Source organism: Pipra filicauda, unplaced genomic scaffold (assembly GCF_003945595.2).
Source record: "Pipra filicauda isolate LSUMZ 115617 unplaced genomic scaffold, ASM394559v2 scaffold1006_size39004_pilon, whole genome shotgun sequence".
NCBI lineage: Eukaryota > Metazoa > Chordata > Aves > Passeriformes > Pipridae > Pipra > Pipra filicauda.
In genome coordinates this window covers 26,283-39,005 of record NW_024103437.1, presented here as the reverse complement: position 1 = coordinate 39,005, position 12,723 = coordinate 26,283, and the positions used below count along the sequence as shown (strand labels likewise).

Below are 12,723 nucleotides of genomic sequence, written 5' to 3'. Positions count from 1 at the left end.
AAGCCCAGGGGGAAAGGTGAGGGCTTTGTCAAAACAGCCCCCGGGTGTTCTGGGTAGTCTGCAAGTGTGACCCAGACGAGGGGCGTGGCAATGAGCTGGGCAAAAGAAGGAGCAGCCCCGTGGAAGCAGTTCCCCATGGGACTGGTAAATGCAGGTCTGCCCTTGGCTGCTCTCGTACCTCAGGGGCTCTCGTCCTTTGCCCGCTGAGGTCTGCAAGAAAGCCTTGTCTGTGGTGCCCTCCCCCACCCAGAGCCAGAGCCCCGGGGAAACTTGCCAGTAGCTCAGCAGCGTGGCTGCTCTGCAGGCCAGGGGGGTTTAAGGCACGGCAGAGTTGGGGCGTTCAGTGCTCTGAAGGGAAGCGTTGGGGGAAAGAGAAGCAACACTGTCCCAGGGGACACGAGGGGCTCCGAGCACAGAAGGAGAAAACTTCCTGCCATGGAGATGGTCAGGGGGTCGAAGGGCTTACCCTGGGAGTTTGTGCAGCCGCATGTGGGGGGACTTTGAAGAGCAGTGCAAGGAACCCTGAACAGCATGGCCTGAGCTGGTAGCTGAGGCTGCTTTAGGGAGGCCCCTTGTAAGAGAAATTCTCCAGTGCTTCCATGGACTTGGCTTTGCTTTCATGGAGCTTGTAGGAAAGGGGGGAAGAGCTGTTTTGGGAGCAAGCAGGGGAAAACTGATGCAGGGTCAGACACGTTTCCGATGAAATTTTGCATGCTTTAGGAGTGCTCTTGTGGTTCCTGGAAGCCATGAGGCTCACCTGGAGGAAGATAATCTGCGCTTGCAGGAGGAGCTGGACAGGGCTGACGCGGAGGTATGGAAAGCCTGTCCCCACAGCGAGAAACCTGGGGGTGCCTGTTGCTTCCTATCCATCCTGAAAACGGACAAAACAGTGTTCAGTGTGTTCCTTGGGGAGCAGAAGTGAAGCTTTGAAGGGACTTGAATGGATTTCAGTTCTTTGGGCAGAGGGGATGCACACAGACATGCAGCACCTGAGTTCTTCAGCAGCAGCTGGCTCCTCTCTGGAAAAGCTCCCCTGACAACTGTGGATTCTTCCCGTGGTTTTACAGCTGCAGGAGGAGGAAGAAAAGCATCTTCAGTCTGAGCATTGTGTTCCTGACTTGAAGAGTGCCTTGGATGCCAAGAAAAGAGAGGCAATAACTTCCTCCCAGGAACTGCAGGACCTCCTGGAAGAAGACGCGCAAGAGTAAGAGAGGAACCCAGTGAAGCGAGGGGTCTGTGGCTTTGGGGGATTGGGTGGAAACAGGGGGGGAGTCATTGGGATTTTGAAGGACACTTCTGCTGTGGCTTCTGTTCCTTAGCACAGTTTGTCTGGCATTGGATTTTCTGGTCATAAGAGCTGTATTTCTTCTTAAGCTTTGCAAGTGAGAACAGCAGATTGGAAGCCACTGTCCAGCAGCCAAGCGAGAGCATTGAAGCCCTTCCGAGAGCCCTGCAAGCCTCTGCCTCAGTAAGCTGGTGCTAAATTTCCCTTCTTGTGACTCTTGAGCCTAGTTGCCTATTTCTGTGGGGCAATTATCAGATGAAGTTTTCCTGGAGAGCCTGGGGAGCTCAGTTTCTGCCTTCTCCTCAGCAGAGGCTGCTCAGAAAGCAGCCTGGTCCTTTCCCCAGCTGCTACAAAAGCCCTGAGGGTATTTGGTGTGCTGGACACTGGAGGAATTCTTAGATTCTAAATGAGGAGTTTCATCATGAGCTCCAAGGGACCCAGAAGTATTGTTGCCAGAAGTGTCTCCCAAATTCTTAAGTAGGTGTAAAGTTTCTTCTTTCTGTCGGGGAATCTTTCAAGTGTTTCCTAGGCTGGTTTCCAGTAGATGATAAATACAGTTGCCATGGCCACCCCCTTGAGAGGTTTTCCCAGAATTCACTGCCTTTAGATCACGCTGAGTTTCCTTTTCTTTTATTTCTCTGTGCACAGGGTGGTGAACTTTCCCAGCAGCTGGACGTGGAGCCTGGAACAGGCATGCAGCTCGAGGCCCTAAACCAGGCTTTGCAAGAAGAGCTGTCCACTCTGCTTGGGAAGTGTGAACAACTGGAGAAGAGCAAATGTCAGCTGCAAGAAGAGGTGACAAAACACCACCATCATTTGGAGACTTTGGTGCTGGATTGCAGCCAAAGAGAACAATGTACAGGAGAGGTGGCAGAAGGAGCTGACCAGGAAAGAAGTCCAAAGCTACAAGAGGTCAGCCTCGTTTTGCAAGTAAGTGAATTTCTCCCCAGTGTCCACAGGCTCTTCATTAGTAGCTTTGAAGCAGAGTGCTCATTTGGGCTTCTTTCCCACTGCAAAGAATTGTTTGCCCTGGCAGCTCCTGGGTTCTGCCTTGGTTGCTGCTGGGAGTGAGGAGGCAGAGCCGCCTCTCTGAGTCAGGCTGGGCCCTTGAAAGTGGGTGTGTGCAATTTTGTGCTGGGCAGAGCTCTCTTTTTCTTGTGGTGGTTGAAGGTGCACTGTCTCCTTCAGGCACAGGCAGCCCACCAGGCCCCACTAGGACAAACTGGAGACATTCATTGTGATTCCATGAGAATCCAGTTGGAAGAAAGGATTAGAAATCTTGAAAGTGAATTGGAGAGGATCAAAACCACCCAAGAAGAGAGTGCTTCTCGTAAAGAAGCAACACAGGGAGAGATGGGGATGTACAAAGAGCTGTATGTGGAGGAAGTGAAAACCAGAAGATGCCTTGCCAAGAAACTGGAAAGGTGAGTCCGTGCTTGTTTGGAGTGGTAATAAGAGACTCCTTTTTCTTCCTGCATTTTCCTTGGAAATCCATCTTCTCCATCTGGCCAGCATTATTGCCCTCCATTGGCCAACAGGGTCTGATGGAGTTGCCAAGACCCTCTCCTTGATATTTGAAAAGTCGTGGCAGTCAGGGGAAGTCCCAGGTGAGGGGACAAAGGGAAACCCACTGTGCCCATCTTTGAAAGGGGTAGAAAGGAGGGTCCTGGGAACTGCCAACCTGTCAGCCTGCCCTCTGTGCCTGGGGAGGTGATGGAAAAGATCCTTCTAGAAGCTCTGTCAAGGCACGTGGATGACAGGGAGGTGATTGGAAGCACCAGCACAGCTTCCCCAAGGGCAAGTCCTGCTTGACCAACCTGGTGGCCTTCTAAGATGGAGTGACTGCCTCAGTGGACAAGGGCTACCCATGTCATCTCCCTGTCATTCTGGAAAGCCTTTGACACAGTCCCCCACAACATCCTTCTCTCCAAAGTGGAGAGAGATGGATTGGATGCGTGGACTGTTAGATGGAGAAGAAATTGGGTGAACAGTGCCATGCAGAGGTGGTGATCAATGGCTCAGAGTGCTGAGGGCCATCAGTGCCGAGTGGTGTCCCTGAGGGGTCTGGACTGGGCCCAGTGTTCTTTAATGTCTTCACTAATGATCCAGAGGAAGGGATGGAGTGCGCCCTCAGCAAATTTGCAGCTGCCACCAAGCTGAGGGGTGTGGTTGACACAGCTGATGCCATCCAGAGGGCCCTGGACCAGCTGGAGAAGTGGGCCCATGGCAATCTGCTGATGGTTTAACCAGAGCCAGTGCAAGATGCTGGCCGTGGCTCAGGGCAGCCCCTGTATCAGTGCAGGCTGGGGGATGAAGAGGGGCAGAGCAGCCCTGCCGAGAAGCCCTTGGGCTGGAGGAGAGGCCGGACATGAGCCGGCGATGTGCGCTCGCAGCCCAGAGAGCCAATTGTGTCCTGGGCTGCGTCCAAGGCAGCGTGGCCAGCGGGTGGAGGGAGGGCATTCTGCCTCTCTGCTCTGCCCCTGGGAGAGCCCAGCTGGAGGGCTGCATCCAGCTCTGGGCTCCTCAGCACAGCAAGGACCTCCAGCTGTTGGACTGAGTCCAGAGGAGGCCACCAAGGTGCTTGGAAAGATGGAGCACCTCTGCTAGGAGGAAAGGCTGGGACAATTGCAACCCTTCAGCCTGGAAAAGAGGAGGCCTTGGGGTGACCTAACTGTGGCCTTTTGGGGTGTGAAGGGAGCCCACAAGAAGGATGAAGAGAGTGCATTTAAAAGAGCAGGTAGTGAGAGGACAAGGGGGAATAGCTTCAAACGGAAAGAGAATAGGTTTAGATTTGATCCTGGGAAGAAATTGGTTGCTGTGAGGGTGGTGAGGAACTGCAACCGGTTGCCCAGAGAAGCTGTGGATGCCCCATGGCTGGAAGTGTTCAAGGCCGGGTTGGATGGAGTTGTGAACAAGCTGGTCTGGTGGAAGGTGTCCCTGCCCAGAGCAGGAAGCTTGGAACTGGATGATCTTTAAGGTCCCTGCCAAGCCAAGCCATTCTAGGCTTGGATGCTGTCTGTGCTGTTTCTGTGAGACTGTGGGGGAAAGGCTGGTTCTTCCTGTGTTTCATGGTTTTCTTCACTGATTTGCTGTGCAGGCTGGAAAAGCTTCTGAGGATAGAGAGCAGGAAACTCCGGGTTAATGAAGAGAAAGGAAGTCAGTCCCAGCTGGAAGAAATGAAGAAGAGATATTCTGAAAAGGTCAAGGAAGTTGATAGATTCCAAAAAGAGGTGAGCTGCGCTCGGGGTGGGGCTCTTTGGTTGTGGTGTTCCTTCTTTTGAAAGCTGGGAGATGCTTTCCCTCTATTTCTTGTCATGTGGATGTTTTTATTCCCTTGGCTGCATTTTGGATGTGATGGGCTTTTCTTAATGCTCCTCCTGCTGTTCCAGTGGGAGATGACTCGAACTAATCCGGGGTAGTTCTCCTTCTGGGGAAAGATGCAAATGTTGAGGGCAAAGCAGTAGGTGTAAGGGCTGATGGAGGCCAGGCTGTCCTGCAGAGGAGGGGCAAGCCAGGAGTGGCAGCCAGCCTGGCAGGGTGCGTGAGCTCCCGGGCCAGGGAGCCGTCCCACAGGCCCTGAGCAAGAAGAGCAGAACAGGTCCTGTGAGAGTGAGCGGGGTCAGCCAAGAGTGCAGATCCCCCGGCTGGGCCTGAGGGATGGGCAGGTCTGCCGTCCTGGCAGGACATCACGTGCATGGGCTGAGAGCAGTGGGGCCCAGCTCAGGCCTGGCTGCAGCTGGAGGGAGGCTGTGACAGCGTCCTCTGGGTGTGCCAGATGAATTGCTGCCCTGGCAGAGAGGGGAGGAACAGCGCTGTCACTGGCAGGGCACCATCAGCCCCTGAGCCCTGTCTCAGGCACGAGCTGAGCAGGAGGCCCTTGAGGTTTGGCTTTTCTCCACAGTGTTGTTGCTGCCCAGGGCCCAAGGAGGACAGGGGCCTCCCAGGGGAAAATCTGTCCCTTCTTGCTCACGGGGAGCTGTTTCAGCCCATCCTGTGGCGGGGAGCCCGAAGGACTGTTCCCAGCAGTGCTTTTGAGGCTGCTGTGCCTGTGCAGCAGTGGCACAGAACCTCTCATCCCTTCTCCGCTCGTCACTCGGATCCGTTGCTGAAGCGGCGTCTGTCAGAGCCACGCTTGGGTTTGAAGGCATCCCTGTAGAATGGCTTCCTGCCTTTGCAGTCATTCCTTTGGAGTCCAGAAGCTTGGAGCATTTTTGCATGAGGAACTCCAAAAGGCTGGGAAGCTGAGGAATCCTATGAAAAATGATGGGAAAGCTGTTCTTGCTGGAAAAGAAAAGCCTGGTTGCACTTTGTGTCTAGTCCTGAGCCAGCAGATGATGAATAAAGTCTCCCTGGGCACCCCCTTTTGAGGTTTTCCAGGAATTCACTGCCTTTACACCACGCTGAGTTCCTTTTTTTATTTTCTGTCTGCAGGTTGCTGAACTTTCCCAGCAGTTGGACAGGGAACGTGAACAGTGCACGCAGCTGGAGGCCAAAAATCAGGCTTTGCAAGAAGAGCTGTCTGCCCTGCGTGGGGAGTGCGAGAACCTGGCCCTGGACAAATGCCAGCTGCAAGAAGAGCTGGCAAAACTCCACCATCATTTGGAGACCAACGTGGTGGATCGCAGCCAACTCGAACAGTGCAAAAGAGAGGTGGAAGAACAAGCAGACCAGGAAATAAGACAAAAACTCCAAGAAGTCAATGAGTTTTTGCAAGTAAGTGAATTTCTCCCCAGTGTCCACAGGTGCTACGTAAACTTCTCTTGTGGCCATGGTTTTTGGTCTTTTTCTTTTGCTCCTGTGTTCTGTGGGTTAGCTTCTGTCTTTGCTGAAGGCAGTGGCAGAAGGCAATCTGGTTGGGCAGGAGTGCTGTCATGGGTGTGGAATGTGGTGGCAGGTCCCTGAATGCAAAGGCTGCCCAAGGCAGATTCCCACTTTGCAGTGCTTGGGGGGATCTCTGTGCGCTGCTCTGCTTCTCACTGCTCATCCTTGGATGGGTTTGGCAACTTGCAGCTGTCATGGCCAGACCTACAGGTGCTGCTTTGTCCTTGGAGGGGGTGAAAGTGCTCAGAAAAGGAGTCACTGAAATTCCAGGGATGGGAGGGAGAGGGTGGAGGTGGAAGCTCTTCTTGTCTTTGAAGAATCCTTTTGGACATGCCCTGTCCTACAGACCCAGTGTCTCTTCATTAGTAGCTTTGAAGCAGAGTGCTCATTTGGGCTTCTTTCCCACTGCAAAGAATTGTTTGCCCTGGCAGCTCCTGGGTTCTGCCTTGGTTGCTGCTGGGAGTGAGGAGGCAGAGCCGCCTCTCTGAGTCAGGCTGGGCCCTTGAAAGTGGGTGTGTGCAATTTTGTGCTGGGCAGAGCTCTCTTTTTCTTGTGGTGGTTGAAGGTGCACTGTCTCCTTCAGGCACAGGCAGCCCACCAGGACACCTTAGAAGAAATCAGAAGCAGTCATGTGGACTCACTGAAAAAACAGTTAGAAGACAGAATTAGAGATCTGGAACGTGCACTGGGAAGGACAAAAAGCAACCAAGCAGAAAGACCTTTTCAAAAGGAATCCACCCAGGCAGAAGTGGACAAGTACAAAGAGCTGTATCTGGTGGAAGCCCAAAGAAGAAAAAGCCTCACCAAGAAACTGGAAAGGTAAGTCCCTGCTTTTTTGGACTGGTAAGAACAGACTCCTTTTTCCTCCTGCATTTTCCTTGGAAATCCCTTTTCTGCATCTGGCCAGCATCAGGTGTGAAAGCAGAACGTGGCATCTTTGTGGGGAAAGTTCCTTCAGAGCCTTCCCTTCCTCAGACCTGTCTTCCTTTCTCTTTAGAGTTCCAGCAGTAACCCCACAGCAGCACCACTCTGGCATTATTGGTGTCTTTTCAAGTTGAGGTTGTTTTAGCAGGCAGTCTTTTTGCCAGTCTCAACTCTCCTCATCCTGTGGGTGACAGAGAAGATGAATCTTGTGCCCTTTCCTGTTTGAATAAGGAGAGGCCTCTGGGAGAAGAGAGTTGGATTCTGTGAATCCAAAATAAGGCGGCTCTTTCTTGGCTTCTGTTTTGGCAGCGGGTCTGAGGGTTGAGCTTTCCTTGAGAAGGCCAGGGTGGCCCAGAGTTCTTCTGGAGGTGCCACTGGCTGCTCCTTGCACTTGGTGTGATTTCTTAGAAACAGGCCCTGTGAACAAGCTCAGATCAAAGGATGTGCTGGGTTTGGACGCTCTTCATGCCCTTGGCTTTTAGAAGTCGAGTAGTAGCCAAGGCTGTGGAGGGGAACTTTGCGAAAGCCTTCCTGCCAAAGATGACTCTGTGTGTGCTTGTGAATGTTTCAGAGCTACTGAGAGACTTGCAGTGGCCAACACCAAGCTCTTTTTGGAGCGCCACAGAAGCAGATCTGTGGTCCCAAGCAGCGCTGTCAGCGGACTTCTGGCTGCAAGTCCACTTCTGGATTCACCTGGCCTGGGACATGTTGGCATCAGTTTGGGACTGAGCAGAAGTCTGGCTCTCAGAACACCACCCAGACACCTGTGGTAAAGCCCAAGACTTCTGCTCATCAGGTTGGTCCAGATTTTCCAGAGTGGTCAAAGGCCCAAAAAGGTTGAAATGGAAGCAATGAGCTGTGGAACTCCATTCTTTTCCAAGAGAAACTGTGGGCAAGAGCTCTGTGGCACAGGAACCTCCCACCTAAGTTCTACCCTAAATTTACACGTAGTAATCTTCTGTAGTCTGTGGGGTTTGGCAGGAAGCCAACTCCAACTGGCTACAGATGGTTTTGGTGTCAGAAGTGGGATTGTTTTGGTTCCTTTGGTTTTGTTGTGGGAACATTGTCTGGGAAAGCTGCCAAGAGCAGGTTTGTTTTGTCAACATCCCCCATTGTTTTGGGACACTCCTGGGAGAGCTGCCAAGAAGGATTTTGTTTATCTAAACATAGCTTTGTTTAGGAAGAAGGAGAAAGAAAAATAATAACAATGGCCTTTTTACTAATTTTTTTCCTGATTCTTGCTGTTTTTGTGCCTGTCCTAGGACATCCTGTGAGGGACCGTTCAGATGGATGGAATGAATTGCTTCCTTTCCTTAATTTCGACACCCACGGCCTAGTAGCCAGTTTCCTTAATGGTGGCCTTCAAGGTTTGGTAGCAAAGACTCCAAGATCAGCTCTAACCCATCCCTACATTGCTCAGTGACAATGATCCTAGTGGTGAAGGCAGCGAAACTGCTACTTAAAATTGGAGAGGTGGTGCTGCATTGGTCCCCTTGTTGTACGAAAGGAATCGCTGGAGCTTTGGGGACAAGAAGTGCCAACGGCCACGACAACTGTACACAGGCAACAGTATCGGAGGAACCGAGATGCTGTGACCCCCATCCATCCATCCAGTACATCCATGACATCATTGTGGGGGGGACACAGCAGAAGAAGTTTTCGAGAAAGGACAGAAGATCATCCAGATTCTCCTCGAGGCTGGTTTTGCCATCAAGAAGAGTAAGGTCAAGGGCCCTGCCCAAGAGATCCAGTTCCTAGGGCTGAAATGGCAAATGGACGACACCAGATACCAACAGACGTCCTCAACAAGATTGTAGCAATGGCTCCACCCACAAACAAGAAAGAAACCCAAGCTTTTCTGGGAGCCATTGGCTTCTGGAGGATGCACATCCCAGAGTACAGCCAGATGGTGAGCCCTCTTTACTTTGTGACCCGTGAAAAGAACAATTTCCAGTGGGGTCCTGAACAACAACAAGCTTTCAGGCAGATCAAGCAAGAGATTGCACATGCCGTGGCTCTTGGAGCAGTCAGGACAGGACCAGAGGTAAAGAATGTGCTCTACTCTGCAGCTGGAGATAAAGGTCCCTCCTGGAGCCTCTGGCCAAAGGTGCCTGGTGAGACGTGAGGGCGACCACTGGGTTTCTGGAGCCGAAGCTACAGAGGTTCTGAGGCCAATTCCACCCCTGAGGAGAAGGAAATCTTAGCAGCCTATGAAGGCATACGAGCAGCTGCAGAGGTAATTGGTACCAAAGCACAGCTCTTCCTGGCCCCCCAGATGGGACCCCAGCATGCAAAGTGTAACTGGATAAGGGAAAAAGGGGGTAGGGTTTATCCATTTTAGGGAAAGGGTGGCCAAAAAGGAAATACTGCAATGCAACAAACTTTGGCCAATCAGGGAGCGGGGTCTAAGGATACAGACATCAAGGGGATTTTTCATCAAACAATTTCAGGGGACAAACAAGGGAAAAACTACAGTAAATGTTTAGACACAACCGTAAAACTCGAAAGGCTTTGGGTCTGAACTTCTTGACAACTTCATCCAGGGCTTTCATCCTCTGGAGGGTCACACATTTCTTGTTGTCTTCTCCAGCTTTCAGATTCAGCAATGTCCTCACTCCCGACAGACCAGGGTCCCCTTTCCAGAGTAATGGAGGAGCACCGTGATTTTTTAATCCAAAATTCCTGGATTGGAATGAAGTGCTCTGGAAAGGCTCTGGAAATCATTGGGTGTTCACAGTGAGTCTCTGGTTTCCCATCCCCTGCTTCAGATGTGAAAACATGTTCCTTGCAGTCGGAATGTAAACTCATCAGCTCCATTAAACTTGAGCACTATATCCCATCATCCAGATCATCAAGGAAGATGTTCACCAGGAATTGCTGATCACTGGCCTCCAGCTGGATGTTGCACTCCTGATCACCACCCCAGCCAGCAGATTTCAACCAGCCTGCTGTCTGCTCATCCAGCCCATACTTCATGGGCTTCTCTGTGAGGGAGCCCTGTCTGTGTCCACTAGTACACACATTCATTTGGATTTTAAACAATCAAACAGAAGTGAGAGTTTTAACAGCAGAATTATTTTTCAAAGGGAAATAGAAGGGTAAGAGTTTTTAATTTTAATGATCATGTTTTACATGGTACTAATTGACATCTAGTAGAAATGAGACAGCACCTTAAGAGACAAATCTACATTCTCTATTTATGCCCCTGAATTACAGGTATGGCTTTGATGGAACGAGTGCCTTCAAGCTCCTCTGGCAGGCACTGTTTGAAAACTATTTGGGTGATTTTTGATAAGAAATGAAAGATGCAACGGCAGGAAGCCATTCAGCAATCCCTGACAAGGGAGGTCCACTGTCAATTGCTGGGAGGGCCCCCACCTGTTTCTTTTAATGGTGCTCCCAAATCCCACCTCTTGGGCCTCCCATCCCATCCTTTTTGGTCCCCTCAGGCATCTCCTCCCCAGCATCTGCTCTGTGTCCTACCCAGGGTCCCCAAACATCCTCCCACTGATCATTCCCAAAGCTTTTCTTTCCATCCTTCCCCTCAGACCTTTGCCTTTCATCCAGGTCACTGCCCTGGTACCTCCCAAGACCATTCCTTGCCTCCCTCTCCACTCCCAACCATCTCCCATTGCCCTTGTTTTTGTCCTCCTCCATCATCCTCCTCCTGTCCCCACCAAGCCTCTCCCTTGCAGTGCCCATGTCCCTACACTTGAATTCCTTTCCCCTCCCCTGCATCCCACACAGGGCCCCTTCAACACCCCAATCCCAGTCCCGTGGGCTCCCCAGTTCCCCCCAGTTCAGCATCTTTGGGTCCCCTCCTACTCCCCCCACCGTCCCTGCAGGCCCTGAATTCCCCTGGCTCTCCTTGTCTCCATCCCCACCCTGGGCCCTGCAGGCACAGGGGTTGGAGGTGAAACTGGGGGCAGTGGGAGCAGGGGGAGCAGAAGGGATTTTCCCCCTCAGACGGGGGCAGCCCTGGGCTGGGGGGGCTGGGGACCCCCGTGTCCCTCCCCCAGCCCCACAGGGGCCAATCCTGCTTAAACCTTTGCTCTCCTTGCCCAGGCACTCTTGGCAGGAACCCAAAATGATCTGCGGGAGGTGAGTGGGCCGGGGGGACTGGAGGGCATCCAGTCTGGGAACTGGGGGACACTTTGGTCCCCCCATCCCTCGCTGGCACCGGGGACATCCCAGTGACCAGCCAGGGCTCCTGGGCTCTCTCCAGCTGCATTTAGTGGACGTTGGGATCCTGAAGATGGCTCAGGTGGGTACCAGGAGTTCTGCCTGAGTCGGGTCCTCCCCTCACATGGCCATGACACTTCTGGCCATCCCAGTCTGCCCCAGTATACCCCAGTGCACCTTCCCCAAGGATCCCATTTCTTCCCCCAGGCTCCCAATACATCCCACTGCACCCAGGGTGTCCCTAACCCTGCCTTTGTCCCCAGCCCCCTGTGGTTGAGAAGGTGGTGGGTCCTGTTGGTGAGAAAGGCGTGGCTGCATCCCTGGATGGCTGAGGTGAGCAGTGCCTGCAGGGAGAGGGGTCAGGACAAGGCCCCTCTCATGTTGCAGTGGACTTTGGGGGTGACGTTTGGGGCTCTGTCTTTCAGGCCTGGTGGTGACACTCGTGCCCTGTCCCCCTCCAGCACCATGAGGAGATGATCAATCCAGGAAGAACCCCCTGATTTCCCTCAGAGCCCAGGGGCATTTCCCCTGAATGATCAATAAATCCCTTCAGCAAAGCTACTCTGCTTGATCTTGTGTGTGTGTTCCCATCTCCATGGGTGTGTTCCCATCTCCATGGGTGTGTTCCCATCTCCATGGGTGTGTTCCCATCTCCATGGGTGTGTTCCCATCTCCATGTGTGTGTTCCCATCTCCATGTGTGTGTTCCCATCTCCATGTGTGTGTTCCCATCTCCATGGGTGTGTTCCCATCTCCATGCCTGCATTCCCATGTCCCTGTCCCCTCCTTCTCCAGCCCCTGCACACCCGGTGCCTCTCTGGCCGCTCCCCTGCCATGAGCAGAGAGGCTCAGGGGGCTCCTGGGGGTCTCTGCACACGAGATCCCCTTCACTCCCTCCATGTGCATCCTGAGCAGTGCAGGTTGGGGCATCGTGGAACGTCCCTGCTGGGGGCTGGGACAGGCAGGGGGCACACGGGGCAGCCCCTGGAGCACCTGGACCTCCCCTGTGCTCTGGGAGGGATGGGAAAGGGGATCAAAGGAGCCAGAAACCATGGAATTGAAAGACAGACAAGGAAAGCTTGTTTACATATACCACCTGATATTTTTATACTATCTTTTAATTAAGCAGACTTGCTGTCTCCATGAAAATCCTTTTACCACCTTGTTTTCCACATCTCCTGTTGTAATTGTGATAAAGAAATAGCTGTTTATCTGTTTGAAGAAAAATATCTCCCTGCACTTCCTGGACCCTCAACCTCAAATGTGAATACAATGTATGTCCCCCCTTCCCTGAACCCTATATATAGCTAGAGTTGTGTCAAACAAAGGATTCAGCTTTGTACCCACAAAGTGGATCGTGCAATTATTTAAACTGTCTTAGACTCCTTGTCCCATCTCCCGTGGGAATGAATGAAGACCAAAGCCAGGAGTGACCTGCTGGGACACAAAGCCCTGGTCACTTCTGAGGGGCCAGAGGTGACCGAGATTCCTGCTGGGAACTGCAGGCTCCAA

The 12,723-nt window shown here is 52.4% G+C and overlaps 1 protein-coding gene and 1 long non-coding RNA gene across 3 annotated transcripts; both read left to right on the top strand.

Moving 5' to 3' along the window:
• Positions 1-7: 7 nt before the first annotated feature.
• LOC113994833 (ankyrin repeat domain-containing protein 26-like) lies at positions 8-10,976 on the top strand. Its single transcript, XM_039389420.1, has 15 exons — positions 8-16; positions 721-811; positions 1,068-1,204; positions 1,375-1,468; positions 1,934-2,215; positions 2,474-2,709; positions 4,383-4,515; positions 5,717-5,998; positions 6,690-6,925; positions 7,602-7,826; positions 8,293-8,939; positions 9,100-9,266; positions 9,621-9,766; positions 9,878-10,128; positions 10,247-10,976. Exons 5-10 carry the CDS (start codon positions 1,979-1,981, stop codon positions 7,801-7,803), a joined length of 1,326 nt encoding a protein of 441 aa, XP_039245354.1. The 5' UTR covers positions 8-16; positions 721-811; positions 1,068-1,204; positions 1,375-1,468; positions 1,934-1,978; the 3' UTR covers positions 7,804-7,826; positions 8,293-8,939; positions 9,100-9,266; positions 9,621-9,766; positions 9,878-10,128; positions 10,247-10,976.
• Positions 10,977-10,987: 11 nt separating this feature from the next.
• LOC113994837 lies at positions 10,988-11,773 on the top strand. 2 transcript variants are annotated; one of them, XR_003543219.2, is made up of 3 exons: positions 10,988-11,294; positions 11,476-11,545; positions 11,638-11,773. It is a non-coding gene; the product is annotated as an uncharacterized LOC113994837 (long non-coding RNA). The 2 variants fall into 2 exon arrangements; XR_003543220.2 differs by having other exon boundaries at positions 11,420-11,545.
• The last annotated feature ends 950 nt before the right edge of the window (positions 11,774-12,723 follow it).

What these genes read in the sequence shown, in the direction of transcription:
- LOC113994833 (XM_039389420.1), top strand. Translation starts at nt 1,979, where the DNA reads ATGCAGCTCGAGGCCCTAAACCAGGCTTTGCAAGAAGAGCTGTCCACT. An exon ending in AGGTCAGCCTCGTTTTGCAA is followed by an intron (nt 2,216 to 2,473) that starts GTAAGTGAATTT and finishes TGTCTCCTTCAG; the next exon opens with GCACAGGCAGCCCACCAGGC. An exon ending in CTCACCAAGAAACTGGAAAG is followed by an intron (nt 6,926 to 7,601) that starts GTAAGTCCCTGC and finishes TGAATGTTTCAG; the next exon opens with AGCTACTGAGAGACTTGCAG.